The 19,762-nt window shown below is 45.2% G+C and overlaps 2 protein-coding genes across 2 annotated transcripts in view; both read right to left on the bottom strand.

Annotated features, from left to right (window-relative positions):
- TBC1D8B (TBC1 domain family member 8B) overlaps positions 1–17,406 on the bottom strand; it is a 48,723-nt gene extending 31,317 nt beyond the window's left edge. Inside the window, exons 1-4 of the mRNA XM_060250374.1 lie at positions 17,204–17,406; positions 8,152–8,262; positions 3,320–3,438; positions 624–849 (exon numbers count right to left, since the gene is read on the bottom strand). Of these exons, the coding sequence (XP_060106357.1) occupies positions 624–849; positions 3,320–3,438; positions 8,152–8,262; positions 17,204–17,330 (583 nt within the window). The 5' untranslated portion in view covers positions 17,331–17,406. The remainder of the gene's footprint in view (positions 1–623; positions 850–3,319; positions 3,439–8,151; positions 8,263–17,203) is intronic.
- The window catches only part of RADX (RPA1 related single stranded DNA binding protein, X-linked), a 213,207-nt gene that overhangs the window by 60,974 nt on the left and 132,471 nt on the right, over positions 1–19,762 (bottom strand). The window lies entirely within an intron of this gene.

Raw genomic sequence — 19,762 nt, 5'->3', positions numbered from 1 at the left:
ATGCAAAGCCACCTGGCTACCACCCCTCTGCCCACAGACCTAACCGTCTTTTGGCAGTACAGCAGGGAAACAAAGCATTTGATATTGTAAATTACAAGAGTTTTGTTGAGAAGAGGCAAAGGAAAGAGGAGAGATGCACAGTACAGCAACAAGTTACCTAAAGGAAAAAGCAAATGTAACATTATTTTAACGATCCAGAAATGAATGCTCATCTTATTTTTAAATGAATGAAATGCAGCAAATGAGGACAATCATTTACAGCCTGGCACGTAGCCAGATCTTAAGCCAGTTTATGCCTGGAGATCAATCCCAATGAGTTGAATAGAAATGTATGCAGAACTGCTGCCTTTAAAAACTGCACGATTTATTTATTTGGAACATTTCTATGCCACCTCTCCAGGGAACCTGGAATCAAGGCTCTCTAACTTCAGAGATTTACAGATCTAGAAATAAGTTTTCAGGGGGCAATGTGAAGGCCATCATTCTGTTTGGTTTTTTAATGCATCACTCCTACAGAAAAAAGAAGGAAAGGAAAAGAAAAGAAAAATGCATTTTTAAAAATGAAATTGAGGTCTGACGAAATTAAGGAAGAAACTGCTATTGTAATAAAGAAACCCACTTACTTTCAGCTCCAAGCAGAAAGGAGTAAAAACCAAGGAAGTTGGTGCTAAGGTACAGCCAGCCCTGGCAGGGCACTCGGCCCCTCCAGTAGCTGCAAGAGTAGTAAGTCACCAGCTTCTCCGGCTCAGCTAAACCAAAGCACTTCTCAAATTTCATGAGAGCTTCGCGGAACTTCTCTGGATCCTCCTCTTTGTTCAAAGAGCCTTTGCTTTCCTCCGCAATCAGGCCCTAGAACAAAGAGACAGTCAGGCAACAGCTTTGAGGCACTGAACTGGCAGCACAATCCTACATGAAGTTACTCCCGTCTACACCCCATAGGTTTAAACTGAGCTAGGCTGAAATAACTCGGCACAGGAATACACTGCAAGCCAGGGAGACCTGTAATATCACCAGCCACTCTGCACCGAATCTGGAATACAAGTGAGGAAACACATGAAATCCAAGCAGCAGTTTCCACCTTGGGTTCCTGGCAGCTTGTGCCACACAAGGGAAGAGACCATAAGAAAATATTCTGCCCAGGTTAACCTGCTTTTGTTTGTTATATTTCAGGATACGGGTACATGCATGTTAAGGAGAATAAGAGAAGCTGCCACGGAGACAGCCCTGCTCAGCTGTGAAGCTCACTTAATGTCTGTGAGTCAGTCACTCTCTTTCAGCCAAGCCTACCTCACAGGACTGGTGTAGGCAGTTAGAATAAAATGAGGGAGGGGAGCCTGCTTCAAGCTCCACCAGGGAAGGGTAGGATTAAAAAAAAATTACTGAGATCAACAAGCCCAGACTCTGCCAGCAATACTCCTTCAACTCTGAATGTATTATGAAAATGAACTACTCGTACTGCTGCTTATAAACTGAAATCTGGACACAGGGAAGAACATAACATAAGAACATAAGAGAAGCCATGTTAGATCAGGCCAATGGCCCATCCAGTCCAACATTCTGTGTCACACAGCGGCCAAATATATATATACACACACACACACACACACACTGTGGCTAATAGCCACCGATGGACCTCTGCTCCATATTTTTATCTAACCTCCTCTTGAAGGTGGCTATGCTTGTGGCCGCCACCACCTCCTGTGGCAGTGAATTCCACATGTTAAGTAAATCTATCTTCTGGTTCATTTTAGAGTTCATTTTAAGAATGCCTCGCTAGTACTTTTTGAAAAATTACACAGTTATTGTTCTGAGCTGTCCTGTGGTTTTATTGTGAGCTCCAGGTACTTCTTTACGGACTGTGCGCATTTTCAACCCTTTGAGGAAACCACCTCAGAAGCTATGCTTTAGATAAGGAAAGAAACGACTGAAGCGAAAGGAAGGAGGAGGCAAGGGGAAATGGGAGAAGGCAGCACTTGAACTCCTAGGCGTAGTTTCAGTCAGGGATGAGTCCGAAGGGGGCCATGCCAATGGAAGGGGCTTTTGAAAAGAGATCTGAGAGGGAGAAACGGCAGCATGTGAGGGTCACACAAGCCGCTTCCCAGCATTCAGCCACACTGTCTTAGAGCCAGGGTTAGGGGAGCGCTGTGGAGCTGGCCCTCTTTAAAGAGTTACTGTTCCTTCAAAAGTCGACTGGAGGCACCCTGGAGGGGACTCCCAGGGAAGCAAAGATGGATCAAGGCAGCAGAAATGGCCAGTCAATCTCTCGTGAGAAGAGACGTGTTCAGAAGAGGTCCACAGCAGTTCTGGTGCATGCAGAACTTTCCCTGCTGCCTTTGTGAGGGGGGGAGCCAATGTGGGTGAGGCCAGAATCTCTCCAAGCTGCAAAGGAGAGAGCCAGACAGAGGAGGAGCAATTAGCTGGTGGTCACCCACTCCCACGGCATTGCTAAGTTTACTTGTAGCTTCACTGGCAGGGGCTCCAGGTGAGAGAAGCAACAGAAGAGAAACTCTTAGAGACTCCCCCAAGCTCCCACGTTTAGAATACCATTTAATTTGTCCTTTGTGAACAGGAAATACATCTGGCAGGGACAACCAGGGGTTCTAGTTTAAAAAGATGGGGGGCGGGAACAAAGATGAGTTTGTGTAAGCTGGAAGCATGTCATGCCCTGCTCGAAAACGACTACCTCTGCAGGCACAGAAATGAGCTGTCCTGAATAGGGGTTTAAATTCCACCCACTCCTATGCTAACCAATGGCCAGAAGGCTGCTAACTCACACTGACAGGGAAATTTGCAACACAGCTCCTATAGCAAGCACCCCCTGCACTGGGCACTGACTGCTCCAATCCTCATTGTTAAAGATCCTTCTAAGAGAGCCAGTTTAGTGTAGTGGTTAAGTGCGCGGACTCTTATCTGGGAGAACCCAGTTTGATTCCCCACTCCTCCACTTGCACCTGCTGGAATGGCCTTGGGTCAGCCATAGTTATCACAGAGCTTGTCCTTGAAAGGGCAGCTTCTGGGAGAGCTCTCTCAGCCCCACTCACCTCACAGGGTGTTTGTTGTGGGGGAGGAAGATAAAGAAGATTGTGAGCCGCTCTGAGACTCTTAAGTGGAGGGCAGAATATAAATCCAATGTCGTCTTCTTCTTTGTGCAGGGAGTGTCCTTGCAAGAGATCAGTCCCCTCCCTGCACACGCCCATCCTAACAGGTATTTCCTGCCACATCTCTGTGTGGGTCTGCATACCTGCCTGTGTGCACATGCAGCTGACTAGCAAAAGCAAACAGTGCAATGACACCCACTTAACTTCCCTGTACTACCTACTCTTATCTTCCCCTGCACGAAGCTCGTGATGTCTTCGTTGGAATCAAAGACAGAGAGGGTCTTCATGACATTATGTTCTAGCCAGTCCCAGTGCTCGGTTATTTCTTCTCTGTTGGCTCCTGGAAGGAAAAGGAACAACATAAATTTCACCTGAATTAAAGCACACAAGGGCTGATTCCACACTTGCCTTGCTCCAGGGCAGGCTTCCGTTTCTATGTGGAGCAAGCTAGTGATTTCACACCAGCTGCTCCGCGCCATTTTGCACGGGGCAAACCCGCGATTTGCTGCGCTACAGCGTAAACCTGAAAAAACAGGTTTACACTGTGGCGCAGCAAATCACAGGTTTGCCCCGTGCAAAATGGCAGCGTGTCACAGCTGGTGCGAAATCATCAGCTTGCTCCGCATAGAAACGTAAGCCTGCCGCGGAGCAAGGTGAGTGCAGAATCAGCCAAGGAAACAACGAAGAACTTATTATTAGGATTACAGAGCTGCAGCAGATAGCGGCTAATGTCCTGCTCTATCTTCTCTTCCTTGCGACTCCTTCTCATGTGGTGGGAAAATGAATCAAAACAGGGGATCTGAAGCGGCTGAGAGAAAAGAGCTCTGAGCTGCAATTCAGACTTAAGACAGGAAGCAACAATTAGAACAAGCTCTCAGCCAGAAGAACTTGAGGGGACCTGGGAGGGGGAGCTTAGCAGCTGCCACCAGCAGTGTGATGCGATGACACACATTATGCCATAGCCTTGACAGCTGCTGCAGCACTGATCTTTCCACCTCTGCCTGAGTCACATGGGAAGTCCACACTGCAACCCTTCTAAAAAACTGCAGGCTCCTTGGAAACTGACACAACACTAGTATGTCTTAGAATGCCTTCTGTGAAGCTTCTCACAAAGGGGGAGAGAGGCTGTGGCTCAACCTGCCTTGATGCAAACAGCCCCAGGTTTAATCCCTGTGCAAGCCAAACGAGAAATGTGGAAAACTGGAGCAGGGGGAAAAAAGGCACAAAGCCTCCACATCAACCAGCCTCAAAACCAATAACAGAATTAATTTTCAAGAAACATTGTACTGAAGTGAAAGAGAGCAAGTGCATATACTGCCTGGATATGAAATGTTTTGGAATTTGATTATATGAAGCTCGTCGAAGCCTACGTGAAACGAGGATATAAGTACGGCCTCGTCACTTGATGTTACTGCCAAGCTCCATTGAATCAAATAACTCTTCAATTGGAGCACTGGACTCTTTTAAGAATACTTATTTACTTACCTTGGATGTGTCCTCCCGACCCTCTTGCCTGAAGAAATTGCTTTGATAGCATCATAAAGAGACTTTGGGAACTGGGAGGTGCAGACGTTCTTTGTTGTATGCACTAGTAATGATGTGTCTTGGTTTAAGTAATCTATTATTGCTTCATAAAAATTAATCCTGTTATTTTGGTTTTGAGGCTGGTTGATATGGAGGCTTTGTGCCTTTCCCTCCCCTGCTCCAGGTTCAATCCCTGGCATCTCCAGTCAAAAGGACCAGGCAGTAAGTGATATGAAATACTTCCTATCTGTGGCCCCAGAGAGTTGCTGAGGTCAATATAGACAGTATTGACCCTCCCAAACCAGTGGCCTAAGTATAAAACAACTCTGGTGTGTATGTGTGTGTTTCCAAATGGCACAGGGATGATCAGCACAGTAGTAACACTCACATCATTAGCGTAATGCAAAAAGCTGGTCCTAAAGAAACCTCATGCCTACAATTAAAAGTGTAATGTCTCTATTTGAAATTCTACGGGTAGTTTTAAGCACTGCCATTAAAGAGGAGGGTAATCAAACTAGAAAACACTCAGAGGAGAATTACAAGAGCGATAAAATTGGGAAGACAACTCTGGCAATGAGTTGGGCATGTTCAGGGGTCACACAGGAGCAGGATTTAGAAGTGGGTGCAAAGTTTAACATCTTGAGAAAATCAGTTCCCATTTTGCTTTTATAAAAGGGAGCTTCTAGTTCTTTTGGCTACAAAGACAAACCTGAGATTGTGAGGGAGACCTAACAGTCATTCTTGTAAGAAGAGGAGGCTAAAGGGAGAAAGGGGAAAAAGGGCGAAAAAAGGCTGCCTGTTTGCCCACAGCAGCCATTCCGATATTCCAGAGTAATTAATGCATAAGCAGTTTACAACAGCACACCCATAAGCCTTTAATCTTCCTGGGTGAGCTGAGGGACACACAGAGGCTCTTATTGTGTTTAGGTATTTATTTTGATAGCTGGTTATTCAGCATTCAAGGATCCAGCAAATGAGCTTTTGGAGACAACCTCCTCTTTGGTAAATGGCTCACTTCCACGGAAGAAAGACAATGCACATCCTGGTCACACCTCTGAACATAAGCAATAAATTCTGATCCTTCACAGGAGCTGCTGTGCAATTCTTTGCATGAACTGCCAGAAGGAAAGAGAGGGCAACGGGCTAGCCAAGCAAGCGAATACTTCATTAGGATTGCATTCAGGTGCATCAGGGAGGAGGAGGCTGCTGGAAAAAGATTACCTGGTAGGTTTGAACACTACTTTTAAAAACAGCACAATAAACCACGGGTTGTGTAAGAAACACCACTTGGTCTACAAGGCATAATCTTTTCACGTTCTCAAACTGACACGTCTCCAACAAAAGACAAGAACTTTGTAATCTGAAGATGGACCCCTAGTCTATGCTTGAGATGAACAGATTAGATTCCACCTCTCCCTAAGAGCAGCCAATAGGAGCTGATGGAATTTAGGTGAGGGAAACTGCTGAAATTGGCAGCCAGTTGAGTCTAGCCAAGAGAAGCTGTGGAGAACAGCAATACAATAATCTTTATTGGCATGGTATCGAACATAACAGGGAACCAATCCATCTATCAAATGGCAATTAGCAAATACATTAAGCGCCTCCTAGAAGCTAGATATAAAAAATTTGCAACAGTTTCAATTACCAATTGGTTCCAAGTTGACAACAAAAAGACAATTTTATATTTGTTGGGCTTCGCTGTTTGCTTACTCAAACAGGGGTCAATGAGTATGGAGTGCAGGTCAGAATAAAAAATACAGTTTAAAATACATGTTCTAAAGTTTCTATCTCTGGACATGCACAAGTGCACAGTCTGTTAGCACACGGAGTTTTATGGAATCTTCCAAGAAGTATCGCAGATGGTAGCACATTGAACCTAGATTGCGAATAGGCTCTGCGTTGCCAAGGGGCCGTTAGGAGAAGAGCAGCTTAAAGATGACTGAAAAGGGTAAGTTTGTAAGGAAGGATCCCAAATGCTGGAATACTGAATTAGTTCAAACCTTCCACTGAAAAGAAACTTTGCAACCTCTACCTGATCTACTCCAGTGTTATGTTCAAACCAGAAATAAAAGTTAACTCCTTGTTTGTTTAATCCTCTGGGGTAGCTGTCTCAGGAAAAGAAACACACACAAGCAAAGATCTTGGTTTATATTTATTTTACAATATGAATAAATGGTGGCAGCGTGTGAGTCCCCAACCTAAATAGCTCTGTGAAGTGTTGGAGTGAGGGGTGATTATTAAAGGGGCCTGGGCTACTGTCTCTGTTGGTGCTTCTGTAAAAGGGAGGATGTGGGATGTGACATGGTCAAGGCTCTCTAATTTCAAAGAGATATGTAGTGACACATGACTACTTGACCTACCTGTAACCATGATCCTGTGAAAGAGAGGTTGTGTCTTTGTATGAATGGAAAAGGTCATCAAAATGCTATTTTGAGTTCTCAACTGAATCACAAACTTCATTATGGGAGACAGGCAGAACACGTTAGCAACCCAGATGAAACAGGCCGCTTGAAGCTCAGGCTACCAGAAAGAACATGCACAGAAAGCTAGTTTTGAATAGGGTAAGCATTGACTGGCCTGGAGCTATTTAAGAAAGCAAAATCTCCAGGAGATGCTGTGGACTACTGATTGGCATTTCCGAGGGTCCAAGAAGCTGGGTTGTGTAAAGACACATACACAGGAATTCCAGGGAAATAGATGTGAATTGGTAACAAGTGCTAGTCCATAAACTATGCATTTTGAATTCAAACATCACAACAAAGCACAATTTGTACAAACTATGCTTAAACCAGCTACAAAACATGGTTTGAAAACCTGGATTGGTTCCATCTAACAAGACACGGTGTGTTGGACAATCTTTCATTGAGATGTGTGGTGTAGTGGTTAAGAGCAGCAGACTCTAATCTGGAGAACCAGGTTTGATTCCCCACTCCTCCTCCACATGAAGCCTGCTGGGTGACCTTGGGTCAGTCGCAGTTCTCTCAGAGCTCTCTCAGCCCCACCTGCCTCACAGGATGTCTGTTGTGGGGAGAGGAAGGTAGAGTGATTGTAAGCCGCTTTGAGTAGTGAAAAGCAGAGTATAAAAACAACTCTTCTTCTTAACAGAGATTTGACCAGTCTATGGTTTAGAAACCAGAGTTTATCACAATGTATGAATGCAGCTCACAGATAGGCTGAATACATCGTCCATGCAGGTTAAAGCTGGGGAGACCCAGGTTCAAATGTCTGCGTACCCACAAACCTCACTGGATGACCCTGAGCAGGCCATTCACTGCAGCCTAATCTACTACACAGGGTCGTTATGAGAACAATGTGGGGGAGAGGAAAGACACGTACACCACTAGGTGCTTCATGAAAGAAGAATATGACAGAATGAGGGATGGAACATGTGCAAAGGGCTGGATGGGAAGTTTCAGAAACCCTATATCTGGTCTACAGACCTGGCTTGTTCCCACTCTGATCTAGAAGAGATCTACCTCTGCAAGGCACTGGGTGGGCTTTGTTGATCTTGGGTTTAAAATCTACTTACCACATGCAATAGACCAGTAGACTTGAGAATCTGGTGTCTGATGCAGGATACGGAAAGGGGCCACTTTGGATGTGGAATCCAAGACGGCATCCAGTGTCCCCACCAGGAGGCCTGTGGGAATGAGAATATAGCTTGAGACAACAGCAACACAGACCGTTTCTATAGCACCCACAAGGGACCTGACCATGCCTTCCCTGTGGAACACAAACTGGCTGCTTACTCTGGGATGAAAAAAGAGGTAGCAGCTGAAAAGTATTTACCACAAGGCATTTGGGAGTGAAGTGGCAAACAGCTGTAGAAAAACAGGGCTGGGCTGCGCATGGTACCAACTGGAATATGTTTGAATCTCCTGGCCTGCAAAGGCCCTAGGCACAGAACCACATGTGAGTGGCACTGTGTATGTTACGCAACAGGAAATTCTACTGCAAATCTAAGGAACTATCTAATTTAATATCACCACCACCACCTGGTGCTGTCATCACACAATGCAGGAACTATGGGCTGCAAAAACTGATAAGGATTTCTAAAAATCTGGTCTTTAAAAGTCTAGAGACAAAATATGTAAGCAAAGTCCTACAAGACCAACAGTTCCATCCAGCCCAGTATTCTGTTTCCAGCACTGGACATTCACAATCCTCTGGCAAACTCAGAAGGGCATGAAGAACCCTGCCTCATTTGTTCCATTCATTCAGCATTCAGAGGTACATGCCACCTGAACATGAAGGATCCATTTAGTCATCATGGCAACTAAGCTCGAGAGATGCCCAATTGTTTTTTAAAGCGATCCAAGCAAACAAGCAAGAGAGGGAGAGAGAGAAAGAGAGAAAGAAATTTGGAGTTGCAGAACCACGGTTAGCTTTGTTAGAACAGCTGTGAACTGAAAAGCAAACACATTGCCCACACAGACATCTGATCTGGAAAGAAACACACACACGGGGCTCAGCTATCAGAGCCAAACTAACAGATTTCACGGCACCAGACATCTTGCAATCCAAATGCGAGGGCAATTGCTTCTCCTGCAGTTGTAATCTAATCTTTCTGCCCACCCCCAAGAGTTTATAACCGCTACATTAAGGATTACATCTATATTCACTAGAAGAACATTTCCTTGCTGAATTATTCATGTTGCCGAGCTCATTCCACAGCTGGCTACATCTCTGACGATGTCCCTTTCTCCAAACACCTTTTATTTTTTTCCCTGAATGGATAATCTACAGCACAAGGACACCAGTTAACATCCCCAGAATGCTTACACAAGAAGAGCACATTCTTCTATCAAATTAGAGTGCTCAAAAGGCGAGAACAGTTTTTTATATATATCAGTTTTATATATATCAGTTTTTTATATCAAAAGGCGAGAACAGTTTTTATATATATCAGTTTCAAAGGGTGAAAATATTTTCTTGGACTTGAAGGCAAACTTGCATATATCAACACAAACCATCAACAGAATGAAAGAACAGGGCAGGGAAAAAACTGCCTCCATTTTATGAAAATCCCCTGCCTGGTCACCAAGTGCAATCTTCACTCACCATAGGTGAGGTTTATGTTCAAAAGCACAGACAAGCAGGAATGCGAAGGAGGCAGCAATACCAGAACTGCTCAGAAAAGATATTGAATATTAGGCCAGCCCACTGGTTTTCTCTGATGAATGGGTATTTGTTTTTTCCCAGTTTGTCAGCCAGAACTGGCTCCCACTACAGCTTGCAATTTAAAAAAAAATACAATAAACATTCAACAGCACTGCTTTGTGGGGAATGGGTCCAATGGAGGGCCTTCTGGTTGCTCAGCTAATCAATTTATATATGTTTACATACCATCAAAGCAATGATAGAGTTAATCTTTCAGGGACTGAAAAATCAACTGAATTTTAAGTTACCAATCCCCCTGTAAGGAATTCCTTCTGCCATCAAACAGAAGTTGCCATTTCTAAAGAGGTCCAGCCATAAATATTGTGTATTTCTAAGGACATGATTTACGACAGAAGACATTTACCCAGTTTTTTTTTTTAACTGACTTTCACCGGATAAAGGACAGCAGTCTGTAAATCTGCAGCATTAGTCATAAAGAAAATTTCCTGGTGACTCAAAGCCAGCTCCTTGTTGCTAAATTATTTTGCTATGTCCCTTTTGGCACCAGAGTCAAATGAACTGCAAACTCCAAGATCCTGGCCTCCAATCAACAAACACGGCTCATTAATGTTTAAAAAGCCACAAGTAAAAGATTTAGCATAAAGACATGCTTCACTTGTATGCAGAATGAGATAAACTGGGTTTAATAAATACAATCTATTCTTAATTCATTCTGAAACCGTTATGCTACCTGGGCTAATTTATTTGATTCTCGACCCCGTGGGTGGCTTAGAACAAGTCTCCCTGCCCAACTGAGGCATGCATCACCACTCTTCTGGTTGATGGCATAAGATGAAATTGTTCCAAGTGGATAAGGTTTTGTAAAACTCCAACAGAACACTTTATCCCCATTTGAGGCTGCTTATGCACTACAAAAACCGTAGTAGAATCATAGAGTTGGAAGAAACCCCCAAGGTCGTCTAGTTCAACCCCCAACCAATGCAGGAAACTCACAAATCCCCCCACACCCAGTGACCCCTGCTCCATGCCTAAAAGATAGCAAAAACCTCTAGGATCCCTGGCCAAACTGGCCTGGACAAAACTGCTGCCTGACCCCAAAGTGACGAACAGCATTTCCTGGGTGTATAAGAAAGGGTGATAAGAACTAAGTACTGATGCAACCCTTCCTGCCCTCCCTCTCACGATCTGCCTAAGTTCACAGAATCAACATTGCTGTCAGATGGCCAACTAGCCTCTGTTCAAAAACCTCCAAAGAAGGAGAATCCACCGCCTCCCAAGGAAGCCTGTTCCACTGAGGAATCGCTCTAATTGTCAGGAAGTTCTTCCTTAATGTTTAGTCAAAAACTCTTCTGATTTAATTTCAACCTGTGGAACAGGCTTCCTCGGGAGATGGTGGGCTCTCCTTCCTTGGACGTTTTTAAACAGAGGCTAGATGGCCATCTGACAGCAATGAAGATCCTGCGAATTTAGCGGGAGATATTTGTGAGTTTCCTGCATTGTGCAGGGGTTGGGCTAGATGACCCTGGAGGTCCCTTCCAACTCTATGATTCTAAGTAAAGTCACAGGGAGGGATGTATTGGAGACTGAAAAGCATAACGAGGTTTGTGGTCACAGACAGCTTTGAAGAGAAGGACGAGGGGGATTGTCCTGCACCCAGGAAAGGGACAGAAATGAGACACTGGAGAGCCTCTGCCAATCAGAGGTCAAATTGAGCAAGATGTCCTGGCTTGGTATAAGGCAGCTTCCTGTGTGGGGAGAGGCTGCAGCTCAGTGGCAAAGCATGCAGAATGTCCTGCATTTAACCCCTGCATCTCTAGTTCAAGGATCTCAGGCAGCAAATGCTGGGAAAGACCTCCACCTGAGACCCTAGAGACTTGTTAGTCAGAGCAAACAAGACAGCACAGCTAGAAGGCCCAATATCCTGACCCAGTATAAGGCAGCTTGATGACTTATAAAGATTTATATTTTCCATGGGAAGCTGCCATTCATCCTCTTCCCAAGGTGCAACCTGATACCAGCTCCACCTGGCATTCTGCACACAATGCAGGAGACATAAGAAAAGCCCTGCTGGATGGTCCATCTAGACCGGCATCCTGTCTCACACGGTGGTCAAACTCTTGGTGACCAACAACAGGGCATAGAGGCTGAGGCCTCCCTCTGATGTTGGCTCTGGGATTCAAAGGATTAGTGCCTCTGAATGTGAAAGTTCCCCTCAGTCACCACAGCTAGTAGTCACTGATAGACTTATCTTCCATGAATCCATCTAATCCCCTTTTAAAGCTGTCTATTCGTATGGTCAACACTATATCCTCTGGCAGAGAATTCCACATTTGAATTATTCCCTGTGTAAAGAAGCATTTCCTTTTGTCTGTCCCAAACCTATTGCCCATCAGTTTCATTGAATGCCCTCAAGTTCTAGTATTTTGGGAGAGAGAAAAAAATTCTCTTTGTCAACTCTCTCCACCACATGCATAATTTTATAAACCTCTATCATGTTCTTCCCTTAGTTGTCTCTTCTCTGAACTGAAAAGTCCCAAATTCTTCAGTCTTTCCTCAAAAGGATTATGCTCCAACCTCCTAATCATCTTGGTTGCCCTCTTCTGTACTTGTTTGAGCTCTGCAATATACTTTTGCAGATATGGTGGCCAGAACTGTACACAGTATTCCAAATGAAGCTACACCATCCATAGATCAATACAGGGACATTACAAAACTGGCCATTTTATTCTCAGTTCCTTTCCTAGCAATCCCTAACATAGACATTGCCCTTTTCACTGCTGCAGCACACTGGGTTGATGCTTTCATTGAGCTATCCACAACCCCAAGATCTTTTCTCCTCTCAGTTTCAGTAAGTTCAGATCTCATTAGTCTATACTTGAAGTTGGAACATTTTGTCCTAATGTACATCACTTTATACTTACCAACACGCAATTTCATTTGCCACATTTTTGCCTCCTCACTCAGTTTGTGAAGGTTGTCTCAGAGCTCTTCACATTCAGCCTTGGTTTTCACCATCCTGCATAATTTTGTGTCATCTGCAAACCTGGCCACTACACTATTTGCCCCTAGTTACAAATCATTTATGAATCGATTAAATAGTACCAGCCCCAATACCCATCCTTGTGGGATCCCACTGCTTACTTCCCTGCTTACTGAGAACTACTGATTTTCTTACTTTTTGCTTCCTGCCATTTAACCAGTTTTTAATCCATATGAGAATCCATCCTCTTATCCCATGGCTGCTAAATTTATTCACAAGTCTTTAGTGAGGTGCCTTGTCAAAAGCCTTTTGAAAGTCTAGGTAAATAATGTTTACTGGGTCACTGTCGTCTATGTGCTTGTTCACTTTCTCAAAGAACTCCAGAAGGTTGGTGAGGCAGGACATTCTACTAATTTGCCTGGGACAGATGTTAGGCTGATTAGCCTGTAATTTCCTGGTTCCACTCTGGACCCCTTTTCAAAAATTGGCATCATGTTTGCTACTCTCCAGCCTTCTGGCACAGCAGGTGAATATATGGGTTAGTAGATCAACAATCTCACATCTGAGTTTCTTAAAGCTCTCATGTGTATGCCATCAGGACCTGGAGACTTACAGGTTTTTAATTTCCCCAGTAGGTCTAGAGCTTTGTATTCAGACTCCCCTCCTGAAAATAGGGGCTGTTTCACTTTCCACAGTGAAACAGAAGCAAAGTAGTCATAGAGCTTTTCTGTCATCTCCCCATCTTCTTTTAGCAATCTCTTTATTCCTTTGTGATCCAAAGGCCCCACTGCTTCTCCAGTTGGTTTCCTGTTCTGGATAGGTTTTTAAAAATGTGTACTGTTTATCTTGATGCTTTTAGCAACCCTCTCCTCAATATTTCTTTTTGCGTGCCTAATTATTGACATACATTTTTTCTGCCAGAGCCTGTGGTCCCTCCTGTTCAATCTATTGGGGCAGACCTTCCAGTTTTGCTTAGATGACAATTGATATATTTTCCCTCCCTAGTAATCCTTGGCTTCCTCAGCTCCTTCATCATCTCAGTCGCCATCATGCCCTCACTCCCAAGTTCTATTATGTTCCTACCAATACTACCCTGAGTGCTTACACAGTCATCCCTTTGGACTGACCTGACGGCCCCACAGTCCCTGTCAACTCCCCCCCTCCCAATTTAAAAGCGTCTCTGACACTTTTTTTGTTATTAATTACCAGCAGCCTGATTCCCTTTTAGTTCAAGTGAAACCTGTCTCTTTTGCACAGGTTCAGCTTGTCCCAGAAAGTTCTTCAGTGCCTAACAAATCTAATCCCTTCTTCCTGGCATTATTTTCTCATCCACCCATTAAGACTCCTGATCTGTGACGATTTAGTTGGCCCTGTGTGTGGAACTCACAGCACTCCTGAGAAAGTTACCTTTGAAGTCCTTTAACTTTCTGCCTAGTAATCTAATTTTTTCCTCCAGGACCACACAACTACATTTCCCAATGACACTGGTGCCAACATGTACTATGACTGCTGACTAGATGGGCCTATCTAGACCCATCAGCCTATCTAGACCGTGTGGGATGTCCACAACCTTTGCACCTGACAGGCATGTCATCAACTAGTCAAAATGGCTGCCACAGATTCTACTCTATATATTCCTAACGATCAAATCACCCACTACCAGAAGCCCACCTCTCCCCAGCCATGCGGGATATCCTCAGTATGAGAGGATATCAGTCCATCACCCAAGGAAGGGGGTCACATCCTTCCTCTTCAGCCTGAAGCCCTCAGACTTCAAGATTCTCACTCTGCACAAAAGCAGAAGAACTGTCAGCGCAGGATGGAACTATTCTGGTACATCCCTAATAGTCTCTTCTTCAACTCTCTCTCTGCCTCAGGTTGGCAACCCTGGCCTCAAGGGAACAAACCTGCTCCCTGCAAACCACAAGCTCCATGCAGCAAGCACACACTCACAATTTCCACCCAGTGAGTAGATAATCATACATCACACTCTCTGCAAAACACTGGATAGCCCCCACTCCCCTATTGGCTTTCTACATTCATAACTGGTCAGTGGTTTAAAGGTATCTGGAGTGATGCAGGGTGCCCAGGCCTTCTGACTCTCTGCCTACAAGAAGCCTTATAGTTCAGAGGCCCACAGCTTCCACCTCTCAGGAGCAGAGGGTGAGGCCTGTACTCAGTCCCAGGCAAAGAGACCTTGCTCAATGAGCAACAGACCAGACAAAGACCCAAACACACCCAGACAAAAACACCATTCTCCAGAAGACTACAAGCACAAATTTTAGCTCTACTTTAGTGGCTCTAATGCAGCTCTTTCAAGACACAGAAGCCCACACATTAAAAAATACGGCAACTTTTTAATCACATCAAATTACAACTCTCCTCTGCACCCTGCATTCTCTTATTGCAGCAAGACACAAAAGATTTAGCAGATTATGGCTTTCTTGATACGGAGAAAGTGACTATGCTACCCCTGCTAAATCTTCCTGGGTTAGGGGGCCAAATGAATGGTGTGGAACAATCTAATGCTGTTGCATTACTGCTCCTAAGAGATCATCAATTCAGGGACAAGTTTCCCTGGAAGACCAGGAGATGGAGGTAAGAAAGGCTTTTTTCACAGTGTCTTTTGTTAAGCTACTCTGAAAGGCGGAGGAACAAGGCCACTAAGAGACACTGGTATTGCAATTCCTATTTCAGTGGCAGGCAAAGTCCTCCAACATGAGATGCCTATCTTTGATGTTCCTGTGCTTTTAATAGCTGCTTGGGCCAGAAACATTTTCTCAGCAGACTCCACTTGCTGATTTCTGAGGACTGAGCTGTTAAACACACAGAAGATGGTAGATCCAGAATGGATAAAAGACAATACTAAGCTTATGGAACTTATCATTGTGTCAAATGATTTTAACACATAATTATCATAGTGTTAAATGATTTTAAAAGAGAATTATTTACAGGAATGGTTAATCCCATCCTTCCTTCAAGGGTGGACTGGACATTTGGATGATGAGTGGCCCAAGATTGTCCATTGAGCTTCAAGCCCAAGTGAGAATCTGAATCTCCACAATGCTAGTCCACTACACTAAACATTACAAGTGTGTAGGTTGTAAAAGCTAAATAGATAGCTAAATGGAGCCTCCCAATTCTGAAGCAGCATATCAGTAAATACTAGTCATCAGGGGAAGCAAACCACAGCTTTTGCATCTTAGATAACACAGATCTGAACCTGTTTCTCCAACCTCCACAGATCTATCCTTGATGCTTTTAAATCTACCCTTCGCCCAAAGAGCTCAGGGTGGTTATGTGGTTCTTATGTATTTCACTGTATCATCACTACAATCTTACAAAGGTTAGATGGAGGAGAGACAAGATTGTGTGTTACTGGACCAAGGTCACCAAGCAAGACTTCAGGCTGAGTGGGGATTTGAAGCCAGACTGTCATGATCCTAGTCCAGCGTTCAACCACTTTACCACCTGGTTCTGTTAACATCACAGCTTTTCTCAGCAGGAGCTGGGTTGACTAACTAGAACCTCCATGTTCAGAGACAATGTACCTCTGAATATCAGATGTTAACATGGTCCTCAACCTGTCCAGACATGACACTTGCTAACACCCAGGCAGCCTTATGGGACCCACTGAGCAGCAAGCACATTACAGACTGTCACATAACAGGAAGGGGGGAAGCCAAAATTGTGACCTCATTGGTCAAGGGACTCCATGCTACAGCCATGCATAAAGAACTGGAAGAAGGGGGGTAGCAGGTGGGTTACATCTGGCCAAGCCAGAGAAATATAGCAAGACTTCACCCGAGGAGGGGGGAGGTGTTTCTGAACCTGTGTTTAAAAAATAACTCTTTGCACCATTGAGTGACCTCATCTTGCTATCCTGAAGCTCCCACCAATATGTGCGCAAGATAGATGGAGGAGGCATAATGCTCTTCCTCTTTGAGCATACACACTAGTTAAAAAAAACAACCCTCTTAGAAAGCAGTCCCAAAGGTGTGACCTTCCTACACTGAAGATCGGTATTCTAGGCTTACAGGCAATTCCCAGCCAAAATTTTATGCATTTACATTTAGATATTGCCGAACGGAAACCCAAAACGGCTTATAAAACATCGTTTTCTCCTTGTCCTCACAACAACCCTTCAAGGCAGGTCAAGCCAACTGCAACCAACTCAAGGTCACCCAACAAGCTTCCACAGCAGAGCAGGGATTCAACGGTGGGTCTCCAAGATCCCCTTTCGACTCTGACCACAACCCCATGATGGCTATGGAGTACCTCCACGTTCAGAAACACCAGATGCCAGAACACATAACGGGAAAGGACTGTACTTTTGTGGACTTGCTGGCCGTAACAGGAAAAAAGACACCGGCCAAAGTGGGCTTTTTGGTCTGCTCCATTCTCCAACAGGTCAGCTCATAGGCGGGCCAGGCTGTCTCCCAGTTCCCCCTCTCAGCCTGGGTCCAGGCAGCCCCCTTACCTGCGAGCCCGCCACCTTCCTCCCCATACCCTCGCCGCCTCTGCAGCACGAAATACTCGTTGGAGCGCTCCAACACCCACAGCTTGAGCGCGTTCTTGAGCAGAACCTCTTCTGGCTTCAGCCACATCGCGGCGGCGGCTGTTGAGGCTCCTGCAGCTCGCCTCCCTCAGCCCGCCATGTCCGCCGCCGCCAGTTCTTCTGGGTTCCCACGTACACAAGCGGCCGGCCAAAGCTCCGCGGGAGAGGCGGGAACGAGCACCTCCTGCCAGCTGCCCGCTGGGCGTTGTAGTTCCACGCGCGGTTGCTGTCGCCGCGCACCGCCCTGTCGCACACTACAGCACCCGGCGAGCATTGCGCAGCCCTTCGCCGCTCCACTCCTTAGAGGCTGGCCTAGCCGAACTACAGAGCCGGGAAAGGGAAAGTTTGCCGCCCCCGCCCGCTTCGCTGGGCGAGTCAGCCTTTCCTCCTCCTCCTCCAGACTAGTAGTGAGGCTTGCTGTTGTGTATGTGGACTCGAACTACCCACTATATTATGCTTGCAAACTTCGGGTTTCTCCCCTTCCCGCCCGAACTGTTGTGTGCCAAGGCAAAATTCAGCAGGTGGCGTTTTGCCCGACATCAGGAAACGCTTGGCTTGTAGGCTATCCTTCCTCTTCGATCAGCTTTTTAAAGAACACAGGTTTCTGGCCAGAAAAGCGACTTCTCCGCCTTAAGTTAACGTAAGAGAAGCTATGTTGAATCAGGCCAATGGCACATCCAATCCAACACAATGACCAAAAAAACCAAGTGCCATCAGGAGATTCACCAGTGGAGCCAGGACACTAGAAGACCTCTCACTGTGCCCCCTCTCCAGGCACCAAGAATACAGAGCATCACTGCCCCAGACAGAGTTCCATCTATACCCTGTGGCAAAGAGCCACTGATGGACCTTTGCTCCATATGCTTATCCAATCCCCTCTTGAAGTTGTCTATGCTTGGAGCCCCACCACCTCCTGTGGCAGTGAATTCCATGTGTAAATCACCCTTTGGGTGAATAAATACTTCCTTTTATCCGTTCTAACCCAACTGCTCAGCAATTTCATTGAATGTTCACGAGTTCTTGTATTGTGAGAAAAGGAGAAAAGTACGGTACTTCTTTCTCTACCTTCTCTACCCCATGCAAAAAATTGTAAACCTATCATGTCACCCCTCAGTTGATGTTTCTCCAAGAAAAAGAGCCCCAAGCGTTTTAACCTTTTTTTCATAGGGAAAGTGTTTCAACCCTTTAATCATTCTAGTTGCCCTTTTCTGGACTTTTCAATGCTATATCTTTTTTGAGGTGTGGTGACCAGAATTGTACACAGTATTCCAAATGAGGCTGCACCATCGATGTATAAAGTTGCTCCATGGAGAAAGGGGGTATATGACAGTAAAAAGAACAGGTGCAAAAGTTTAACTGACGAGACCTGAGTTCAAATCCATGCTCAATAGAGCTGCAACCTTTACTGAGTTAATGTTGTTGGCAAGTCTTTGCCCGTCATGAACTCGTGTAGCAGCCTTATATTGAGGTTAGTCTTTTATGTTGTGACTGGCAGTGGTCCTCCCAGGGTCTCAGGCTGAGGTGTTTTACATAATCTACTACCACTGGATCCTTTTAACTGGAGCTGCTGGGGATTGAATTTGAGGCCTGCATGCAAAGTAGATCCTCACTCTCCTACTCCCTCTGCCTCTCCTCTCCTCTCCCCTCCCATCTTATCTATCTCTGAGTACTGTGAAGGATCCCCAACAGGCAACAAATTAGGCAAAGCCAACTGTTTAATTAATTAATGCTGGCTGTCCAGTGTTAATTAATTAAACATTTGACGTAGACGTGGCATTTGACTGAGGGAAAGGATCACAAACTTGACCCTCAGACTGCAAGTTGTGTACTCAGTGCCCTATTGAGCAGAATTGTCACTGTTGGGGCTTTTTTTCTGAGGGGAAGCTCTTAATGGAAACCAAATTCTCAAATGAGGGGCACCTGTGTATTTCTCCTGTTTCCCTCTTGAGAGCTCTGGCACCTCTTTTTCCAGACACCTCCCCCCCCCTAATTATGAGTTCAAATCCTGAACCATTTTTCCTGGTCTGCTCTAATCATGATAGCAGTTTGGGCTTAATTGAAAGTATTGATTGTTTGTTTTGGTCCTGTGTACTGCTCAGGGTTAGGGCTGGAATGGAATGGCCTTGGTTGCCCTGATTTATGACCTTCCTTGGGAAAGTGAGGGAGGGGGTGCATCCCTGTTGATGCTCCTGGACCTCCCACTTTCAGTACCCTTGGTGGTGGTATCCTTCTGGAGAGGTTGACTGGGCTGAGACTAGGGACCGCTGTGCTTTGGTGGTTCTGTTCTTAGTTGACCACCCAGTTTCAGAAGGTAGTGCTGAAGAGGATGCTGCTTGGCCCTGTGACATTTATGCTATGGAGTCATGCATGGTTTGATCTTGCCCTCAATGCTGTTTACATCTACATGAGACCTCTGGGAGATGTCACTGGGGGATGTGGAGTGACATGCCACTAACACGTGGATAACACTCAGTTCTGTTT

This window comes from Heteronotia binoei, chromosome 11 (assembly GCF_032191835.1).
Source record: "Heteronotia binoei isolate CCM8104 ecotype False Entrance Well chromosome 11, APGP_CSIRO_Hbin_v1, whole genome shotgun sequence".
In the NCBI taxonomy this organism is placed as follows: domain Eukaryota; kingdom Metazoa; phylum Chordata; class Lepidosauria; order Squamata; family Gekkonidae; genus Heteronotia; species Heteronotia binoei.
This window is presented reverse-complemented; position numbering and strand designations above follow the sequence as displayed.